The sequence below is a fragment of the Caretta caretta genome, chromosome 21 (assembly GCF_965140235.1).
Source record: "Caretta caretta isolate rCarCar2 chromosome 21, rCarCar1.hap1, whole genome shotgun sequence".
NCBI lineage: Eukaryota > Metazoa > Chordata > Testudines > Cheloniidae > Caretta > Caretta caretta.
Genome location: NC_134226.1, coordinates 16178073 through 16200822, shown reverse-complemented (window position 1 = coordinate 16200822; position 22750 = coordinate 16178073). Strand labels below are relative to the sequence as shown.

The 22750-nt window shown below is 52.2% G+C and overlaps 1 protein-coding gene across 3 annotated transcripts in view; it reads right to left on the bottom strand.

Moving 5' to 3' along the window:
- Positions 1 to 22750, bottom strand: part of CSRP1 (cysteine and glycine rich protein 1) — a 36402-nt gene continuing 13652 nt past the window's right edge. For 2 of the 3 annotated variants that reach the window (XM_075122028.1, XM_048826724.2), the window contains exons 2-6: positions 11268 to 11382; positions 8599 to 8767; positions 6295 to 6424; positions 3171 to 3264; positions 1 to 1661 (exon numbers count right to left, since the gene is read on the bottom strand). In XM_075122028.1, the coding sequence (XP_074978129.1) occupies positions 1585 to 1661; positions 3171 to 3264; positions 6295 to 6424; positions 8599 to 8767; positions 11268 to 11379 (582 nt within the window). In that variant the 5' untranslated portion in view covers positions 11380 to 11382 and the 3' untranslated portion in view covers positions 1 to 1584. The remainder of the gene's footprint in view (positions 1662 to 3170; positions 3265 to 6294; positions 6425 to 8598; positions 8768 to 11267; positions 11383 to 22750) is intronic. The other variant, XM_048826723.2, reaches the window with a different exon arrangement.

Here is a 22750-nt window from a genome sequence, read left to right as displayed (position 1 = left end):
TCATGCTCAGAGCTTTATTGAATACATAATTTTGCTTGAACGCAATCCTTGCACATGGCACATACCGTAGAAATATTGCAACATAATGTTTCTCCCGCACTGTGGAAAAGGTCTGTGGAGTCCTTGACATCCCTGCTTCAGGAGGAAACAGGAGAAATGAAAGCTGTGAGCTTTGCTCAGGTAACACCCTGAAGGGAGGGAATGATGCCAAGTGAATTAGTGAAGTTTTAGGTATAAACCCAAAGAACGCTCCGTGTGATCCCATGTTCTAGTATTCCTTGGTCAGTTTTTGCATCTTTCTATTCTGCTCAAGGCGTCAGATGGTATCTGAGCCCATGAAAGCAAAGCCGCACCTGAAGCCCCCCAAGGAGAATGGTACCAGGGCACATTTGTCTGTTTATACAGCACTGTAACCGAGGACAAAACTGGCCCGTTTTTTTTTAAAAACATACAAACATTCCCCAACAGAGTTTGCAACCCAAACACGGTGGCACCAACTATGAAACAAGCACGAAACTGATATCAGTGTTCAAGCTGAGCGAAACACAAAACAGTGGCACAAACAGTGAAAAACAAGTTGGATTTTTTCCACGCTCTTGGGTTAATAGGCTAAGGTGCTGTTAGTAACGCGGGAAGAGAAATCTCGGCCAAATGTGTCCAAGTTAGCCAGTGACGCTGGGCATCGGTTTTTAGGAACACCATACCAGGCAGCTTGGGGCTGGAGTTTCAGACGTGCCAAGTACCCATTTGAAGTCAGTGGGAGCTGCAGTGGTTCTGAAAGAGATCAGGACCCTGTTGGCTCCCCAAAACCGAGGCAATCTGAGTCAGTGGCCACTTCTGAAAGCACACTAGTTTTAGAACCAGGGTGTAACTTCACATCGCTCTATTGAAGTCAATGGAACTATGCCGATGTATGCCACTGGGGAGCTGGCCAGTGATTTATATTGGACTGTCCCTCCAATTAGTATTTTAAATACAATACACTATTTAAAAAATATTCTCCTCTCCCTCGTCTGTATCTCTCACTCACATCAGTCACTGGATCTTCGTCTCCCTCTATCTCCAGAGGAACAATAACCCACCCACAAGCCCCAATCATTTGCCAGCTTTGATTTTTTTTTTTACATCTATGAACAATCGAGTAAGGCTTGTTATACTCCTCTGACGTCCTAGTGGATGGCTGATGCATTCAGAGCCTCAGAGGATCTAGATAAGCATCCAGGTTTCACAGGTGAGCCTACCACCTACAAAGTGACGCGCCCCAGCTGAGTGGAAAGTTCTCTGCATGTGTGAGAGCGGGTGTCAAGGCCATTTGGCCTATGCTGCTCAATCCTGAGCCAAAGCCCACGGCTGTCAACAGGAAGATTCCCGATTCGTTCGGTGAGCTTTGGATCAGGAAACCAGCAGGCAAGTGGGTGGTGGTCTAGTTAGAATAAGCAGGAGTTTATTGACAGAAGCACTGGCAGGAAGTGGGGGAAGGATCGGGCTGCCTTGATCCACGTTTGAAGGTCAGTCTGGATGAGCTTGGTATCGGCGAAGCGCTCAGCACTGCAGGGGAGAGGCAGAGGAGCCAATCCTGACAGCTCACTCGGAGTGGATGAGAGCACCGGCTCCCTGCCCAAAGCCAAACCCCTTGGGCCCAAAGTTCTTAGCGTAGCATCCTGCGGGAGGGGAGAAGTCATGAGTGATGACGACACAGGGAAGGGAGGGGTGCCAGCCACAGGGGACATAGGGATGCGGGGGAGGTGGTTTTACGGTGTGGGGTCAGTGCTAAAATAGGCTTGTTCCCAGAGTTCAGATTAGGCCCCATCTCACAGGCAGGCAGAAACAGGGTGAAGAAACAAGCACATGGGGACTGGTTAACACCTTTCATCAGAGGATCTCAAAGCCCTTTATGAATGAGGGCCACTGTCGTTACCCCCATAGGGAAACTGAGGCACAAAGGGGGGGGGAACGGACTTGCCCAAGGTCATGCTGCAATGTCAGTGACAGAGCTGGGAGTAGAACCCAGGTGTCCTGGCTCCCAGCCTGGTTCCTTATCCACTGCAACTCTCCTCCAGCCTGCAGATAGGTGCCCTTGTTAGCTGGCTGCCAGGGGAGGGGGTTTAAAGTTTATCCTGGGTTAATTTCTCACCTCTACTGCTTGATGTGGACAAGTGTTCCCAACCGAGCCCCAGAGATCAGGCTCACATGGAACTCTCTCCCTTCTCCTAGATCCCACCCACACACTGGCCCTCATCCAGTGACAACCCCCCAGATTCACTGTCAGTAAGCCCTGGGCAGAGCTCACAGGATAATCAGGGATGGCAGAGTCTCTGGTTTCTGGCAGAGAGTTTGGTGCAATGAAAGGTGTGCGATCATCCGCTCCGGAGATCAACCGGAAGGGACACAAACCCAGGCAGTGGCAGGGGGGGCTCCGCTGTACAGAGCTGGGGACACACACAGCCAGTCATGCCTGGGCAACCCAGCGGCCAGCTCCAGCACTTTGGGAGCAGCTGCAAGGGAGCCTGGCTTTCCTCTGGGGAGGGGGGATGGGGGGGGGGGAAGAGGATGTGGTGGCAACAGACTCATGGGCAGGAAGAGTAAAAGAAGGCACTGATGCCCTTGCCCCCCTGGGGCTACTAGGGCAGGCAGGGTGGGCACTGCCCACCTCTTTCAAAAGCAGAAGCATCAGGGGTTTTACAGACTCCCATTGCAAGACACTGACATGTTAGAGTCACTTGGCCCTTCCAGAGGCCCCCACAAACCTAGACCAGCCTGGCTATGGCCCAGGTGGAGCAGGGTGAGGTCATTTGTAGGTGCTAGATGTGGCGAGACCCAGTGGTTCTCCAGCCTGTGTGGCTGGCACGGCATTAACCCACAAGCACCCTCAAGGCCACTAGAGCGTCCGGGTGCTCGCTGTTGCCATACACGGGGTGCTTCCCAGGCACATCCCTGCTCCTCTGGGGCCATTCGGACCGCTTCCCTGTCCACTCACGTTTCAGTATCAGCTACCCCCCAGGATTTTAGCAGGACATACAATTGTTAGCATCTCCTGTGCTGGTTTGGGGTCAGCAATTACTTCTCCCCGAAGCTGCACACCCGCAATACCCTGTCCCGCACCTTGCTCTGGAGTCCTCTTTCCCCCTGGGCCCTGGGGATGCCAGCACGCCAGGAAGGGGGGTGCTCACCTTTGCAGTAGATCTCCCCTTCTTTGTCAGCCAGCGTGGTGGATTCCAGGCCTTTGCCACAGTTGGCACACCGGAAACAGGCCTTGTGCCACGACTGTGGGGAGAGGAGCAGAGCGCGGTCAGAGGGTGCGGGGCACAGAGCAGGGGGCCGCTCAGGCAGTCCCCCACCGGTAGGACACCCAGGGCATGTCAGTTCCCTGGCTCTCCCCGGCAGCACCCCCAGGGCCCTGCCCGCAGGGGAAGCTCTACAGTGAAAAGTGCCTTTTTCCAAGGCCCCGATCACAATCCCATTCTCCCCAGAAGGGGTTCAACCATGCTAGAGCCTGGGTCAGACCAGTCGGACACTGTTAAAATGTGGCTTAATCTCCACAGGACAGTGGATTTACGATGAGTGTGTCTCTGGGGTACCCAGATCCCCCCAGTGTAGCTGTTTCTAGCAGCACAGCTTTGGCTTTCCCTTTCGCAGGCCCTGGCTGGTATCCCCAGTATTACATGGAAGGACTGGCTTTAATCACACTTCCTTTTGTCTGGGCAGGATCCTCCTGCCAACAAACCCCAGTGCCCAGCCCCTCCTTAAAGAGGTTTTAAAGCTTCTGAGCGCAAGTCCCAAATCACAGCCAGAATTTTCCTGGGAAGCAGCATCCGGCCCTAGCCTAGCTCACATATTCCATTCCCCACGTAACACAATGCCCCTCGATAGCTTGTCTGCATTAGGGACTGAACCCAGGACCTCAGCACACAAAGTGGAGACAGAGCCATGCTGGGAGCATGGGCTACCCCTGCACCCATTGGATCAGCTCAGGCAAAGTCACCCATTACCATGGTGAGATGAAACTAACTGGCTCATCAGAAAAGATCCCAGGCGAGTGGGATTTCGGAGGCTGTTCTAATCCAGATCTCAACCAGGCATGCATGAAACATGCTCCTTTAACCTTGTTTCCAAACTACCAGCCACCCACAGTTTAGGATTTGCCCCTGTAAAGAATTAACTCTTAAACATTAGGCTGCTGTTGATCAGCAAAACTCCTCTGAAGTCAGCCCAGCTGTGGCGATTCGATTTGCATCCCCTAGGGATCTGGCGAGAGCCCTGGCTCTGTATTCTAGAGATGAACGCACCCTAAAGCACTAGAATCAGAACAGAGCACCAATGAAAGTTACATCCCGATGTTGAGACCAAAGGCACCAGGCTGACTTTTAAAATTCGGGCTCTCCCAGCTGCTCCCAGAATTCCTAATGCATTAAATCAATGGAGCTGCAAATAGTGAGAGCTGCTGACACAGGAGTTCAAAAAAAACAAAAACAAAACGGCTTTGAAAACATGGAACCTTCTTTGGGAAAATAAGATGTGGACTTGGGGTAGAGGCAGGAGGCGGAGACAACAGGCTGAATTATGCCACCAGCAGAAGAACGATCAGTACATTTTAAGACACACACACTGGTATCCTCTCTGAGTTTGTTTAGACACAGCAATGTTTCCAGCTTCAGCTACTCAAAGATGTAGAATGGCAAAGTCTCCCACTAAACACTGTGCCCCCATTTTTACTCTAAGGGTCTGTTTTCACTGCAGGATCACAACGGGCTCTTATCTGGGTGTTTTCCCTAACCCCCCTCCCATCCACACACACAAAATCCTCTCACTCAAGTTTAGTGGTTCTTCCAGCCCAGGCTAGCTGGCCCAAGCCTGGTTCCATTTCCGCTCAGGCTGGTAACCCACCCACTTTGCAGTGAGGACACAAAAGGCTACCAGTAGTTCTCAACCTATTTACCATTGTGGGCCGCATCCAATACAGCCTCTATGGCCCTGAGGAGGTCACATGGGCCGCAGCTCTGTGCTGATTGAGCCACAAGTGGCCCGTGGGCCACAGGTTGAGAACCACTGGGCTAAACCCACTTGAAAGCCAGTAGCCTTCCGATGCCTTCCCACAATTCCATGTGCCCAGGACAGACAAGTTCTCCCACAATTCACTGGGAGAGACTCAGAGCAGCTCAGCTTGCTGCAGCATGCAGAACCATGGGACATGGCCCCAGTAGTCCAAGCTACGCCCACGAGGATCACAGCCCCAGTGAGGACCCAGTAACATGAGTCAGGCTTTGCAATGTGGCGGCTCACGGCCGGGCGAGGCTAACCTGCCTGCTCAGACTCAGGTGCCAAGCCACCGGGCTAGCTCTGCAGTGAAGACACACCTGTACATGAAGGGTGGCCTGGTGCAGGGAAGGGGCCTTCCTGGACTGTAGAGCCAATGGGTCAGACTCTGCCTCAGCTACACACATGGTGCTAGGGGCATCGGCAGAACTTTGTCAGGGTCCCAGGGCTGGACTAGCAGTGGGGGCCCCAGGCTGGGACTGAGAGGCATTAGCAGAGCTGTGTACCGAGAGCCCAGGGCTGGACTAGTGGAGGGTGCTGCAGGTCAGGACTGCACAGAGGTCCTGGGGGGCAAGGCAGAGTCTAAGACTGGAATAGCAGGAGATGCTACAGAGGCGTTAGCAGAGCTGTATGTGTTCACAGGGCAAGGCCAGAGGAAGACCCAAAGAGTCTGGATACTTCATCACCCTGCCTTATGCAGGGGCCAGTGCTGGGGGAGAGAGGAACCAATGGTCTGAAGACTTAGGAAGCCACCGGCTGGGTGAACTGGGCTGTGGAAGCCAGATCCAGCCTTCTAGAGCCTAAGGAGAGAATGCCAACATGGGGGTTTCCTTGCAGTAGACTTGTCTTCCAGCCCAGGGCTGTGTGGCACATCATTCTCCTCCCAGGGCATGGGGTGGGGGGGGCAGAAGGGACCAGCCATGGTCCCCTGGGATCAGGGAGATGGAGAGGACCTGTGGCTACCCCATGCATGTGGCTCTCTGCCACCTGCACATATCATAAAGACAGAATTTTCAGAAGGGGCCAGCACCACCCTGAGGAGCCAGAGTCTCAAAAAAGCTCACAGCACGTTGGGCGCTAGCTGATCTCTTGAAAATCCAGCCCCATTTGTGGGTGCTGGACATCTGGCCCACGATAGCATCCGGGCTTGGCCCTGGACCATGAGCCCTAGCTCATGGACCCTTTCAGAGCTCTCAGCCACATGCTGACTCAAGAACCACCACCCTGCAGTCATCTCCCCCCACAGCACTGCTGTCTTACCTTCCCAGCGCCAATCACCTTCTCAGCAGCATACACAGCCTGCCTGCAGCGGGGGCAGCCGTCGGCACCGCCCACCTTCTGAGCCAACTTGGAGGCATTGGGGTTGTTGGTGGGCTGGTGGGGCTGGCTCCTGTTGGATTCCAGTTAGGGAGAGATTTAGTTACCTGACCTGCATGACTGGGAAGCAGCAGCAGACAGGGGCAGCTGATGAGACAGGGGGGCTCCACATTCAGGGAAGAAGAAAAGAGGTCTCTGCTAGGGCCAGATTGTGAGAAGGGCTCAGCACATGGGTTCCCGTTGGGGGCTGAGCCCTTCGGAAGCTCTGGGCATCTACACACTGGGAGAGAAGGGTTAGAACATTCCCCGCAGGGGGCACACAGTGCAGGCATGCTCCATGGGGGGCCTGCTTCCACTAGTGAAGCACGGCCCTGACGGATCAGGGCGCTACCATGAGAGACGGCAGGCTAGAGGCACTGTTGCTCCCATTATGTTGCAGGGGGCCAGCAATTCTGGCTGGAGAAGCTCCTCCCACAGCCTGGATGGCTTCCTAGGTGCTATAAGCCAAGGCAGGAGGGGAGAGTTCAAGACTTCAGCACAACATTTTGTCAAAATCCTTGCTGCTGTTTGACTGAAGTTTCCCTTTCCCCACCAGCTCTGCAAGGCCTACCAGGCGAGGTCTGCACTGCCCCCAAAAGGTGGGTGTTTACAGCACGAGGTGCCGGAGTCCGTCACTCGATGGAGGTAGGCGAGTCAACCCTATATCCTGCACCTGAGATTGACCCCGACTAGCTCTCTGTAGCCGAACCCAGCACCCACTGTCAGCATTGGTTCGGTTTCAGCAGCTCTCTTGGTATGGACATGTTACTAGGATGGACCGAATTACAAAGCGCGCTTACCAAGGGATGCTGCTGCACAGCCGGGGATCACGTGCGCACCAAAGGCTTCGGTGGCCAATGATGGACCAAGAGAACGTCTACACTGCAGCATGTGTGCACGAGTGCCGTTGCAGCTCATGTAGACATTCCCACGCTAGCTGTATTCTAAGTAGCTGTCTGAAAACAGACATGAGGGTACAGTGATGCAGGCATCACCCTGGGATGCACAAATGAGTACGTAGCCGGGGGGGCGGGGGTCAAGCAGCCTTGCCCAGCCTGCACGGACGTCCACACCACAACATCTTCACTTCTATTTTTAGCAAGCTAGCTAGGGTGCAGCTAGCGCAGGTAAGTCTACACAAGCTGCAAGTCACAGCCCTGGCTGCCATGCAAACCTAACTGTAGGCCGAACACCCCGCCAGATCACCTGAAGGACCTAGCTAGAGATTGATCCAGGTGGCGCTTGATCTTCAAGGGGGCTACGTCCCTTTGGGATCTGCCTCGATGATGATGAACTCCATCGAGGTAAGAACTCCAGCACCTCTGGGATTTTACAGTGAGGCCACCTCAACAGAGCAATGACGCTGTAAACATACGCCTTTGTTGGGCAGCGAAGACACAGCTGAAGGGCTGGTGTACATAAGAAAATTTGTGCAACCCGGCAGCATTGCTCAGGGGTGTGAAAATCCACACCCCTGAGTGACGTCAAGCCAACCTAACCCCCAGGGTAGACAGCACTAGGTCGATGGAAGAACTCTTCCATCGACCGAGCTACTGCCTCTTGGGGAGGTGCGTTAACCACAGCCATGGGAGATCCCCTCCCATCGCGCATTTGCTGTAGCGAGTGTCTCCCCCTAAGCACTGCAGCATTCTGAGTGTAGACATGGCCTAAGCCAAGCTCGGATTGTATTGGGCCCCAGAGTAGAGGCCTCCTGTTCTTCCTGGTACTCAAACTGCCCAAGAGGGCAAGGGCTACTGGTCTCGTTAGGCTCCTGCTAGGTTATGTTCTAGCTGCCAGCTTGATTCTGTTCTCAGGGTTGCCTTTGTTAACGGCAGGGGGCATCGTCTCAGCAAGTGAATGGCCCAGCTAGACTCCCAGCTGCAGCCAGGCACTAGACTGATCCAGTCTGCGGATCCTGGGCAGAGGCTGGCGTTTACAAGGCTGGGAAGAGCCTGCCAGCCAAACTGCTGATTACTAGAGGTCAGGAGAGTGCAGAACTTTACACTGAAATAGAAGGACGCGGTAGAAAGCAGGATCTCTTCAGAACAGGAAATGCTAGCAGAGCTGCTCAACTCCCCGGGGTCCACAGTGCAGCTCCCCGGGATCCACAATGCCCCTCCCCACTGGGGCACCCAGAGCTGGGATGTGGGTACCTCTCTCCAATCCCCTTTTATAGTCACTGTTTTTTAAATGAAGGCTCCAACTCACTCTTCGTATTTGATTCCCAGCGACTCTCCCTTGTCGGTGCTCAGGGTCCCTGCTCCCTGCCCATAGCCGTAGCCTTTGGGGCCATACTTCTTGCCATAGCAGGACCTGCAATAGATCTCTTCCCCGTGCACAGCCACGGTGGTGCTGTCCAGGTTCTTTTTACAGACCACTGGAGAGGAACAAGGGGAACGTCACCCACAGACCTTGGCCAGGAGTCATCTCTGGCTTCTGGGCAGCCAGAACACACTAGCAAGTCGGAGAGCATCAGTCCTCCCAAGACATATTATGTGTCAGATTTTAAGGAGTAAGGAAATTCCCAGACAAAACCTTTGTTAATGTGGAGTGTGCAGAGCAACATACAGATGAAAATTCTTACAGGAACATTGGCATGAGTAAAAACAACCGATCCACCCACCCAGGTAAAAGCCAGGAAGTTCAGCGTTAAAAGGTGAAATTGACATTAACCCCAATGCTGCCAGTGGGCAGAGTGGATGCAATTTGGGAAACGACAAATTATGAAATCCCTTTACAAAGCTCATCTGCACAGTTCTAAGGGTTAATCAGGAATGGTGCAGGCAGGGGAGGGCTGCAATGGATGGTCAGTGATCCCAACCTTCAAGGGATTGGTTCCATGGGACGATAGCAGAAAGTGTGTGTGCCAGGAGAAAGTCCAGCTTGGCCCAGGCCAACCCCGACTGGAGTGTTCTCCTGCCAATCAGGAGACTGGCAGCTTAGATAGCCGACGACAGGCAACACAGACAGCACTCTTGGATGCTTAGACACACTTGACCTCCAAGCCCTAGCACTGGATCAGATAATCCAAGAGGAAGTTGTAGGGGCAGGGAGGAGCAGGATCAGAGGTAGGGCAGAGCTCACAACATCCCAGCTGGCAGTTACCTACCTCCGGCTGTAAAGGAACAAAGAGGCTGGAGGAGGGAAACAGCGGCTAGTCCAGCAACAGCCAAACACTGGTGTGTGACTGACAGACTCAACCCCCATCCCACACGCATGCCTTAAATGTCAGCAGGAAGCCGCTCCCCGTGGCCTGCTTGTCTCCTTGCCAGAAGAAAAATTTCTTGCCCTTAAACAATGTTTCAAGAATGCAAACAGAGCCGAGCGCTCCCCTCTGAACGCTCTGCAGGCCCAGCACTTTTCACCTAAATATGGGATCTTAAATCTGCGCTTCCCATCCCCATGACTAAATATGGTGCTTTTCCTCCTGGGCAGCAGCTCCCCGAGCGCTCTCTGTGCTTGGAGAGTAGGAGGGGGAAAAAGGAAAAGGACAGTTTTTGCCATGTAAGGAGGGTTATGTCAGGAATTTCTGCGGGTTAAGAGCTTCCCAAGCCCCCTGTAGCAGAGCTGGGCTGGTATTCGGAGCCCATGTAGCCCAGCGGTTCAGCTAATCCCCGCCAGCTGAGCCATCAGGCATTTAATCTACATTTAAAACTTACACAGCTACATCTGTCCCGGGGGTGTTGGGGGCGGGGGGAGAAAAGCACTCCCACAGCCAATATAGCAGTGCTGGCAAAAGCCCCAGTGTAGACGCAGTTATGCTGACAGAACTGTGCTTCTGTGGGCCTGGCCAATGTCCTTTGGGAAGGTGCTGTTCCTACGCAGGCAGAAAACTCCTTCGGTCAGCCTATGCTGCACCCACACCAGGGCGTACCTAGGCTCTGTAGTTCAGCTGTAGCTTTACGCTGGGGAGAAGCAAAAAAGACCGGGGCTCGCAGGCGTGCCCCAGTTCCTGTGCGGGGAAGCAGACACCAGAATGCACCTGTCGGGTGCGGCGATCCTGTGCCCTTGCATAAACTCCGGATTCTGTGGAAACTCCTCCCCTTCCCCTGCCAGTTACGATCTCTGGGGAACTACATTGCTTGGGACAGGAGGTGCCGGCAGTGGAAAGCAGCTGCAATACTCAACCCAGCGTTTCTCGGAGCACAGGTGACCTCCACCCAGGTGGGAGCTAGTGCATCAGTTGCCGGCCTCCTTTCCAGCGCTGGGTGGCATGTGGAGGCCGCCATACGGATGGGCTGAGGCTACGACTGCCAGATGGGTGAGGGTGGCCCAGGCACCGAACTGTCAGCATCGGGTATGTTGCAGGCATTTGGTCACCAGAATGGCCAGCAAGCACAAGGCAAAGCAGCATCCTCTGTCCACAGATCCCCAGGTCCTGCAGGGTTCAAAGACCACACTCCAGCCGCCAGCAAGGTCCCACACAAACCCTTCTTTCTTCATTCAGAGGCAGGGCAGAGATGCGCCCTCATGGAGTTTCTAGCCCTCCACACCGCTAGCATGGCTTTGCTGTGGGATGGTACAGCCAGGGCTTTAAAATGGTGCATTTAGGCATTGGCCTGCGCTTTAGACCCTAGTGTGGTTTAGGGTTAGTGTTTCATTTAGCAATGTGGGGGCGGAAGTTGTCAGGAGTGCTTTGGGAAAACATCCATGCATTTCAGTCCCTATATCACCCACAGTGCTTTGCAAAAATCCCTTCCCCACGTCTGGAGGAGAACGGAGAGCTGCTCCCAGCAGAGCAGTAATTAGCCAAATGTCAGCCATCTGGGTCTGCTCTGCAGTGGCAGGGGTATGTTTACATTGCTGGCAAGAGCAAGCAGGCCACGGCATTGCCATGTCAATGGAAAGGCCAGGACCCCGTGGGGCGCTGTACTCACGGCACAAGAAGCAGTACTTGTGGAAGCTGTTGCCTTCGCACTGCACCTCCTCGGCAAAGTACACGGTCTTCCGGCACATGCCGCATTTCTTCCCTCCGCCCCAGTTCGGCATCCTGTGGGAAACAGGCAGGAAAAAAACAGATTCACCCCAAGAGCACTGAGCAAGACAACCACTGGATGGTGCAATTAGAACCCAGGACATCCCGCAGGTGCCGGGGAAAGATCCTAATGTCAGAGGGACATCTCAAAACCCAGGTGTGTAGGCTCCAACCAAGGACATACGCTCTGCACCTAAGTCACGTGATGCACAGATTGGAGCTGCATACGCTGGCATTGCCTGCAAATCCCAGCAGTGTTTCTACTTGTGTCCCAGAACTTTCTTGCCTGGAGCTGGAGCATAGCATTCTGGCGCTTGTAGTTAGTGCAGGCGCCCCTAGGTATAAGGGAAGAGTGGTGGGATGCATTTGGTATATGGGACACACACTGGCTGCCTCAGTGGTGTCTTCAGCAGCTCTTCATCTGGTCCATGGCCGGGCCTAGATCCGTCTCTCTGCTCAGTGTGGCGATTCAGCTACCCTGGAGTGCTAGGTGGGGCATGGGCAGGAGATCAGATTCTTGGGTCACAGGGCACGCAACAGAGATTTGTGACCCTACAACATGGAGAAATAAGACACCCCTTCATTGCTTTGCCAGAGGTACAGGAATTTCCCCATTTCCTTGGACGCCTAGGCCAAGGAATTTTAGGGGAGAAAAGGAATCTAGACAGACCTGGGGCCCAGGAGAAGTGCTGTTAACCTAAAGTGCCCCTCACCATAGTATCACCTCTGGACGTGAGAATTTTTGTCCCCTTTGGGCATGACTGACCCTGTACTCTTCACCAGGCCAGAGAGAACCAGCAACTCCCCGTTATAAAAGGGTAAAGGAATGGGAGCTGGAAAGCGGAGAGGAAGAGAAGAGAATCTGCACAGGCTCAAACAGACCGAGTCTCACCCCGCATTCTGAGCCCTGGTTATCTCCCAGGGGAATGACAAAGCAACAGGCCTGGGGCAACATTCCCCAAAGACTGGCGAGCTGGAGTGTGGGGGATGAGAGGGCTGGAAGAGCAGCCTGAAAAATGTCACTAGAATCTGAACATCTGTCCTGCATCTGCTGGTGAGGATGAGAGAGGGGAAGGGGATCCTAGATAAAGGCAAGAGACAACATCTGTCACTGTGCCATGTATACCCAGACTCCGCAGTCCTCCCAATGCCCCAACTGCACGTGCTATTGGAGTATTAGCCTTCCACATGGCCTCCCACATGGCCTCCCTGTTCCTGGGAGATTGTAGTTTTATCTTGGATCCAACGCCAGAGAAGAGAATCAAGGAAGCCCAGGATATCTGGAGACATGCCCACAGACTTGACAAGGCAATTAAATGTTTTGTGACATTTGTCTAGGCCAGCCCTGAAGTTCTAACTTGACTGTCGTGGGTGGAAAGTGGGGCTTCCCATGGGGTCTCCTCTTTTCCTGGAAACTCAGTGCCAAAAGGGTATCAGAAGGAGACCACCGAGTTGAGGCCCTCCATATGCGACCCCAAGTTTTATAAAGTGCTGAGTAATCAATTAGGATCAGGCCTTCAGCTAACCCCCAAGGACAGAACAAGACATAATTCATCATCTAAACTGGCTTCTCAGTGCATTGCAGGCCCCGATACCCTTCCAGGGCCGGTCTCATCCTCTGCCCCCGCCAGCCCGATGGCACTGGGCTGTAGAGCGGTTGGGACAATGCTTTCTCTGGTGCCGTACAGCCAGGTAGAGAGATTATTCCAAGGACCGTGCACCCGGTGGGAACACGCAGCCTTGTGCTCTTTGGCACAACATCAGTGAAAGCAGCAGGGCAAGTTCCCAAGAGATACAGACGGGTTTGCCCAGACTGACGCCACACACCAGCCAGAAGAGTTAACAGCCTCTGCCAGCTTTAGTGTTACAGCCATGATGAAAAAGAAGCATGGTTCAGTGGTTGCAGGGGAGGGGGCGAGAGGGGAGGGGAAAGCCTGGATCTGGGGGCCATTCCTTATTCTCTCTCGGACTCCCTCTGTAACCTAGGGCAAGTCACAGCCTCCTTGTGCCTCAGGTCCCCCATCTGTACAATGGGGTAATACCCCTGCCCTGCCCCACAGGTGGTTGAGGAGAATAAGTGCACTGAAGACAGTGAGACCCTCCAATACGGCCCCATCACTGCACTATAGATATTTTAGACTGAGAGGTGAGGCTGCAAACTCCACCTGCCCACAGAGTCCCGGTGAGATTGCCCCCTTGAGTGTTGGCAGCATGAGGCTGTCGTTCTTCTGTCAGGAGAGGTCGAGATCTTGCAGTAATGAAAGAGCTACATAAAATATTCCGCAAAACTCCTGATTTAGGGCTTGTCTACACTTGACATGCACAAGTGGCAGGGCTGCGACACTGCAACATAGACACTCACTATGGCAACAGGAGGGGTCCTCCCCCCACTGTAGTTAATCCCCCCACCCCATCGCACCCCCCTCTACCCCAAGAGACCGTAGCTAGGCCAGCGGAAGAAATCTTCCATTGACCTAGGACTATCTATGCCGGGGGTGAAGTTGGCTTAACTATGTCACTCGGGAGAATGGGTTTTTCCACACCCCTTAGCAACACAGCTGGGTCAACCTAGCTTTTTAGTTGAGGCCAGGCCTTACGGTCAGTCACTCATTAAAGGAGTTTGGTGATCTTAGCCTAGGTTCAAGTATGCCCGGACTCAGGCCTGGGACAGCAGAGAGCTCCAGGTCAGGACTGAGGGCTGGTCTACACCGAAAAAGTTACAGCAGGATCGCGTCATCTCTCGGGGGTGTGAAAATCCACCCCCCGGAGAGACCTAGGGAAGCTGACCTCACCCCCGGCATAGACAGTGCTAGGTGGATGGAAGAATTCTTCCGTCAAGCCAGCTGCTACCGCTCAGGGAGGTGGTTAAACACTCGCAATGGGAGAACCCCTCCCGTCCTCATACGTAGCATCGAGGCGGAAGCACTGCAGTCGTGCTGCGGTAGTGTTTCAAGTGTAGACGTAGCCCCGTGGTTCTCAAACTTTTGCACTGGTGACCCCTTTCACATAGCCAGCCTCTGAGTCCGACCCCCTAATAAATTAAAACACACTTTTGTATACATTTAACACATTATAAATGCTGGAGGCAAAGTGGAGCTTGGAGTGGAGGCTGACAGCTCGTGATTCCCCCCCCCCCCATGTAATAACCTCGTGACCCCCTGCAGGGTCCCGACCCCCAGTTTGAGAACCCCTGACGTAGCCTGGGGGACAGAGCGGAGCCCAGCACCGGGCTAGCAGGGGAGGCTGCAGGACGGCACTCGCGCATTGGCGGAGCGGTGAAGGGGGCTGACCCGGGGGCTAGGCCTTGCTCTGGCAGTTCCTCGGAGTCACAGCAGAACATTCCAGTACCAAATATATGTAAGTAAGTGGCCTGCCTGAGTTGCAGGGATAAACAGCTACCTAGGATGGGGGATTGTGTCAAGGGACCACCTAAGGGTGTCTTATGGGCAGGGTGACCCACTTAGTTAAAAGATTAACTCCAGCAGTCTGCAGCTCCTTGCTCCTCCCCAGTGCCCTGCAGGCTGGGGTTTGTGCATTTTCCTTTCTGCTGCCCTGGATGGCCTTAAAAGGACTGTTTCTCAGAATCTAATTTCACTTAGCTGGGGTGGGAGGGAGCTCAGTCCCGCTCAAAAAGGGCGGCTCCCTGGAGAACAACAAAGCGGATATCAGCCGTACAGCACCAGGCCGCAGGCAGCCCAGATGCAGACGCCCTGCAATTCCCAGGACAGTGCTCTGGGGAAGGCCACTTCTGTGATTAGAACAGAGCTTCTCTGACCCAATCCTAAGCATTTGCCCACCCGCCCTATGTCAGATACCAGCCTCCCCCGTTTCAGAAGGGACAGAGAGTCCCATCACCCCCTACTCCTCAGTTCGTCCCCTCCCCCCCACTACTCCTGGACAAATTCCATCTCTAGTAACTGGCCAACCCTGTAGTTTCAGAGATACACACATATCTGTTGTTCAGTGCTCCAGCGTGTGCTGTGTTCCACCCCAGAGGCAGCTGCAACCAAGTTCAGTCTAGCAGGATTTGCTACAGCAGGCACTGAATCCAACTGTTTGTCCCCCTCAATGGGACAGGTTTTTTCAGGAGCAGTTGTGGGAGAGGGGTTGGGATGATCCCTCTTTGACCCCAGCTGTATGACAGATTTAACAGTGCAGATGCAGCCTAAGAGATTGTGAAAGTAGAATGAATTATATTGAAATTATAATTCATTAAAGAAATGCTACTTGAAGGGTTTGTTGAAATATAGTTGTCAGGAAGAGAAACATTAAGGAGTGTATGTGGCACCTTAGAGACTAACCAATTTATTTGAGCATGAGCTTTCGTGAGCTACAGCTCACTTCATCAGATGTGAGCTGTAGCTCACGAAAGCTCATGCTCAAATAAATTGGTTAGTCTCTAAGGTGCCACAAGTACTCCTTTTCTTTTTGCGAATACAGACTAACACGGCTGTTCCTCTGAAACCTGTCATTAAGGAGTGTGAGACAATGGGTCCTCAAACTAAATTAATTTAGAGCTCCTACTGAGCTAGGAGATTGGTAAACGTTAGTATGCAAATAAGATATGTATGTATATTTGTCAGTTTCTCTTTCTTTTGTCTCTTATGTTAAATTGGCTTTGGCTTAGCTGTATAAATAAGTTATCTTGAACCTCAGACAGGGGCTCACATCTGGGTGCATTAGCAAAGTGCTTTGCTAATAAACAGAGTGGTCTGACAAATTATGTGAGTCCTGAATCGGACTTTGACAATTTGGAGGTTCCACCGAGATGGCAACCGTCTTCACTGGGGCCGTGTGACTCCTGCCTGTTCTTAGGATGGCCGTGGCAAGCTGGCACCTGGGCATTTGGCCCGAGCGGTCCTCCGCCAGAACGGAAGGGTGCATGACCACAGTGAAGTCTACGCCATCGAACCTGTTGGTTCCCACTCTGTTCTGGTAGGGATCCGGGATCTGACATCAGGAATCTGGTCAGGTAATTATTTCTGTGTTTTGTCCGGACTGAGAACTGTCTTGTCTCTGTGTCTATCCGTCCCGCCTGTGGTGTGTTTGAGTCTGGGCGCCGTCTCCGTCCGGTGATCGGCTGACCAAAGGGTTCCTCTCCCCACGGTCTGAGTGAGTGAAATCTGCACAATCGCAGCTGCACCGTGCCTTGGGTAAAACCCTTGGTGTGAAAGCAAGAGCGATTGAGGCAGTAGCCTGTGGGCTCCTTTCGTGTGTTGCACTGGGCATCGCTCTGACCAACCCGACTTTCCTTCTTGTGTGATTGGTGTGTGAAGTCCTCCTGTATGGGTAACCAAACGTTTAAGTCGGGACAGTTCCCTAAAGGAACGCCGGCTCAGTTTATGTATTTTAGGAAGAGTCCGGACTCCTGTAAATTTCTGGAAAAATGGTCTAGGCTAAGGGGGTCAGGTAGAGTGGCTACTACCACCACTACGCTTCTGTCCCCAGAAGCCTTTACAGCTATTCTGAGGGAAAACGGGCCCTTTTCCCACAGAAATGATCTATAAGGGACTGCTGCAGGCAGCAGGCAGAGAGAGAATCTGATCAAAATTGTTTACTATTGGGTAATGTAATCAAAATCACTAAAGGATGTAAGGGGTTTCTATTGGAACTTAACTTGGCTGCTCCTGGTTGTGTCTAGTTGTACAAGATGGAAGTGTAATCGGGGTACAGTTGTGTAAAAGAGTAATCACAGTTCAAGGGATGTTAGGCAAAAGAGAATTTTGTGTGTGTGTATAGTGCTAAAATCTGAAGCTGTGTCTCAGCTATTACCTGAGAATAAACTTATAGTTTGGTACAGCAGAGAAACTATTGCAAACATGGTCTGTTGCACAAGAGGGGAAACTGAGGTACACCACCTCATGAATTTCATAAATGACCAGTGAGTGGGGTAATTCACTAGCCTGACTATAGAACAAAATAAGTACAGCCTGGAGGTAATTCTTCTGGTTTTCCTGCAATTAGCAAGGGAATTTGGAAAAGAAAGTGGTATTATTATTAAGCAATAATCTGTCCCCACCAGGGGGGTGGAAATTGTTTCTTTTATTTTTAGACTCTACAAGCAAGCTGGCGCCAGCGGAAGAATAACTCAGAATACCATGGATATGTGTTTTGTGGTTGTTTGTCTGTGGTGTTTGTCTTGTTGCTAGCATTGTTGTGTTTTAATGAACAGAAAACCTCATGACATGGGTGGGGGATGGCTTCAAAAGGCTGACCTTGGAGGGGGGAGATGTGTAGGGGAATGCAAAAGGCTAACTCGGGAGAATCCCAGAATTCAGTGGCCACTGTTAGGATCTTGGGACAAAGACCGAGTAGACGTCTTAAAAGACAAACTCGGCCAACCTAAAACTAAATTGGCAAGAGGAGAGGTTGATTGTTTCATGCAGTGGTGGGAAGAGGCAAATCATAGATGGACAGAATCAAAACTTGCCTCTCTCAAAGATTCTGGCTTCCATCCCACCAGATGCAACTCATTTTACTGTTGTTGATTTGTGCTCTGCTTTCTTTTCTGTCCTGGTTCACCCTGACTCCCAGTTCCTGTTTGCCTTTTCTTACAAGAGGCAACAGTACACATGGACCACACTGCTCCAGGGGTATACTGAAAGCCCATCATATCTTTCCCAAGCCCGAGACCTTGCTGACCTTGTTTTCCCGTCCAGGTCCACACTAGTCCAATATGTAGATGATCTACTCCTCTGTTCCCCTTCATTGTCTGCCTCTGAAACTGACTCTTTAGTGCTCCTTACTGCCCTAGCAAATAAGGGACAAAGCTTCTCGCTCTAAACTACAACTCCGTCAAGCTTCTGTCACATACCTCGGCTTTCTCCTCTCCCAGGGTTCCCGTGCACTTTCACCCGCGTCCAAGCTATCCTTAGCTTTCCCCGACCCCGCTCCCCATGCCAGGTCCGGAAGTTTTTAGGCATGGCTGGATTTTGCAGACAATGGATTCCCCAATATGCCTCCCTTGCAAAGCCTCTCCAGGAACTCACTCGATTCTCTGTGCCTGACCCCATGCCGTGGCCCCCTGAGGCCAATTCTGCCTTTTTTCCCCTCAAACAGGGTTCAGCTTCTGCCCCTGCCTTAGGGCTGCCTGACTATTCTAAGCCTTTTACCCTTTTCTGCCATGAACAACCTGGGTGTGCACTTGGAGTTCTCACTCAGATGCATGGAGAAAAGAACCGACCAGTGGCTTATTTCTCTGACACTTTAGACCCTGTTGCCCAAGGCTTACCCCCCGCCTGCGTGCTGTGGCTGCTGCAGCATGCCTCGTCGAAATGTCTGATTCCCTTGTTCTCCGCTCTCCTCTTACCCTCTTGGTCCCTCACTGACCTCGCCCTGCTCCAAGACTCTGCCCCAGAAACCGAGAGAGAATCCTGGGTTGCCCAAGGTTGCTCTCTACATCCCGATTCCTTTTGGCGCTCGCCTACTGGCGCCTTTGTAGCCCCCTTTTCACTCTACCCGTCTCTGGCCGCCCTGCTACACGGTGTTTCGCATGTCGGAAAGGAGGGGATGGTCTCTGCTGTAACTAAGACAGGATGGTGGGCCCCCCATTTTAGCTCTTTTGCAGCCCGCCACTGTGCAGCCTGTACCATTTGCCAAAGCCATAATATTGGTAAACCTGTAAAAGCGGCCCAGGGGTTCCGGGGTCTGCCTCAAGCACCGTTCTTGCACAAATGCCTAAGTGTCAACAATATGAATTGATATTGGTTATGGTATGTTTATTCGCCGGTTGGATTGAAGCCTTTCCTTGACACAAGGCTGACTCGCTGTCTGTTGCCTAATGTTTGTTAAATCATATTAGGCCTGCCAGGGGAATTCCTGCTACTCTGTCCAGGGATCGGGGTACACATTTTACTGGACAACTTGTTCAACACCTGGACCGTATATCGCACATCAAACACCTGCTGCACTGTCCCTACCACCCACAGAGTGCAGGGGCAGTTGAAAGACGAAACGGTGTACTTAAGAATAAGCTTGCTAAAATTTGTGACTCTTCAGGATTAAGCTGGCCCGTAGCCTTACCATTAGCTCTTATGGACACGAGATCCACTCCATCCCAAAGGCATAAATTAAAGTCCCTTTGAAATTGTTATGGGACGCCCTATGCGAGCTACGACGACCATTACTCCCGTTCCAGATTTGAACTTGACTCACAGTGCGCTCCTTCAGTAATGCGAGGGACTAATGCAAGCTGTAAGTCACTTCCATTCACAGGTTCGAGCCGCCTGGCCCACGAAACCCACCTCCGATGCTTGCCACAGCCTCGAGCCAGGGGATTGGGTCTACGTATGGCGCCCTCATCGAAAGCACGCCTTGGAGCCCCGGTGGAAGAGTCCTCATCAGGTACTGCTTACTACACAGACGGCTGTTAGACTATCTGGCATCGCAGCGTGGATACATGCTTCACAGTGTAAGAAAGCACCATCCCCAGAGAACCAATCGTCACCTCAGGACGACGCAGAGTCAATTTTGACTCCAGAAGAAGACGTAGAGGAACAGTCTACAACGCCTTACAATCTACGCTCTCGTAAGGGTTGCCAGAAGCAGACGCTGTTTCTTGGCTGCTGGCATCTTACGGTCTGGGGAGACCACGGTGACAGTTCTTTTATCCGGCAGCAGGTGTGGATAGCTCAGACCCTTAATATTTCTAATTGCTGGGTCTGCAGCCACATCCCAGCCCACTCTCAAAACTGGTGTTCCTGTCCTGGCTATCCCACTCAAGTCCCCAGACCTCACTGGAGGGCCTCGTCCGTTTAACAAAATATGGAACAGCAATGACACTTGGGAAGCGGTGGGAATAAATGCATCTCAATGGATCAGTGTGGTGGAGGGAAAAGGTCATTGGTGTTGGGTATGTAATGGGACAGGGCTGGATCTGGGGAAAAGCTGTTGCCTTCTGCATATTGTGGCTAATGGTATATGGGATTATTCAAACAAAACTAAAAAGTGGTGGGCCGGATATGGAGATATGAATTTTTTCTCAACCTGGGATCAAACAGAGAACTCAATCTCATGTTCCCCCTACAGTAACCTTAGTGAAAACAATACAATCTTTCAATGTCATGCAAGTAACACCACTCCTCGTAAGGAGAATTACTCTGTACCCTTTGAGGGATACTCCTCCTCCTTTGCAAACACCTATATGACAAATGGGTGCAACCGACCCTTCCCGGCCTCAATAGGCCATCACTGGGTGTGTGGGACCAGGGCTTATACCGCACTACCAGCTAATTGGTCAGGAATCTGTTATCCCGCCCAACTCTTCCCACAATTCCAAATGCTAGGAACCTTCCCTTGAACGCCTCCGCAATTTCAGGCGAAAAAGAAGGGACTTAACAGATGCCCAATGGTATGTAAATAACGTAAGTCCCTTACCCTGGGAAGAGGCCATTGGCGGTTCCTTCATACCATTAGGGGGAGTAATACACCATGCAAAAAGGCTCCTAAGTTTACAAGCAGTAGTTGAAATAATGGCAAATGACACCGGAGAAAGTCTAAGAGTCCTGGCCAAAGAAACAGGGGCAATCCGACAGATGGCCCTCCAAAACCGTCAGGCATTGGACATGGTGCTGACGGCAAAAGGAGGGACTTGTGCTCTCATTGGAAAAGTCTGCTGTGTGTATATACCAGACAACACCAATGAGGTAATAGATCGTGCTAGCCACTTAGAACAAATCGCATATCTTCCCCACAAAGAGCCAAGTTCTTTATGGAAGTGGCTAAGTAACCTTTTCAATTTCTCTGGCATAGGAAACTGGTTGTTTCAGGGAGCCCTAACTCTCCTGTTTGGAATCCTAATAATTTTTGTATGTTTTCAGTTACTTTCCTGTTTTATCCAAAATTGTGTCAGGCATGCTACACAGACAGCTGCCCCAAATCAGAGTGCTAATTTGATGATTTTAAATATCACTGATGAACAGAGAGATAAAGAACGATCGATATGTGGAACCCAGTCATTGTTGGTCATTGCGTAGCTTGACCAAAAGGAGGGATTGTGAAAGTAGAATGAATTATATTGAAATTATAATTCATTAAAGAAATGCTACTTGAAGGGTTTGTTGAAATATAGTTGTCAGGAAGAGAAACATTAAGGAGTGTGAGACAATGGGTCCTCAAACTAATTAACTTAGAGCTCCTACTGAGCTAGGAGATTGGTAAACGTTGGTATGCAAATAAGATATGCATGTATATTTGTCAACTGCCACCAGTTGTCATGGAGTGTGGGGAAGTCCAGGCCCTGCACCCCTCTTCCTGGGATTCACTGAGACTCTCAGCCAGCCAGTAAAACAGGAACACAGCCCAAAACAGAGGTTGTGGATACAACCAGGACCCCTCAGTCGAGTCCTTCTGGGGGAGCAGGAAGCTTAGACCCCAGCCCTGGGGTTCCCTGCGTTCCTTCACCCAGCCCCAAACTGAAACTAAACCCCCCCAGCAGGCTCCCTCCTGCAGCCTCTATTCACATTCCTGGGCAGAGGTGTTACCTCCCCCACCCCCTCCTGGCTCAGGTTACAGGCTCTCAGATCTCCCATCCCCAGGGCACATTCCCAGGTCAACACTCCCCCCTCCCTGCTGAGTCACATCCTCACATCTCTCCCCCCTTCGAGACTGAACTGAGCGGGGTCACTCTGACCAGTGACCTGGGGAAGTTCGGGGCCCCCTCTCCGGGACAGTGCATCCGCTATCAGGTTGGCACTTCCCTTCACGTGGTCGGCTATCAGGTTGGCACTTCACTTCATGTGGACCACGTCCATGTTGTAATCCTGCAGGAGCAGGCTCCACCTCAGGAGTTTGGCGTTGGCTCCTTTCATCTGGTGCAGCCAGGTCAGGGGAGAATGGTCGGTGTACACGGTGAAGTGTCGCCCAAAGAGATAGGGCTCTAGTTTCTTGAGGGCCCACACCATGGCCAGGCACTCCTTCTCGATGGCCGCGTAGTGTTGCTCCCGGGGTAGCAACTTCTTGCTCAGGTACACGATGGGGTGTCTCTCCCCCTTTTCATCCTCCTGCATTAACACCGCCCCCAGTCCCGTGTCTGAGGCGTCGGTGAACACCACAAAGGGCTTGTCAAAGTCTGGGTTCGCCAGACCTGGGCCATGGACCAGAGCCTCCTTCAGCGCCCGGAAAGCCTCCTGGCACTGCTCAGTCCAGACCACCTTGTCTGGCTTCCCATTCTTGCATAGCTCAGTGATGGGGGTGGCTATGGCGCTAAAGTGGGGCACAAATCTTCGTTAGTATCCTGCCACCCCAATAAAGGCTTGGACCTGCTTTTTGGTGTGGGGAGCGGGCCAGTCTCTGATCACCTCAGTTTCTCTTTCTTTTGTCTCTTATGTTAAATTGGCTTTGGCTTAGCTGTACAAATAAGTTATCTTGAACCTCAGAGAGGGGCTC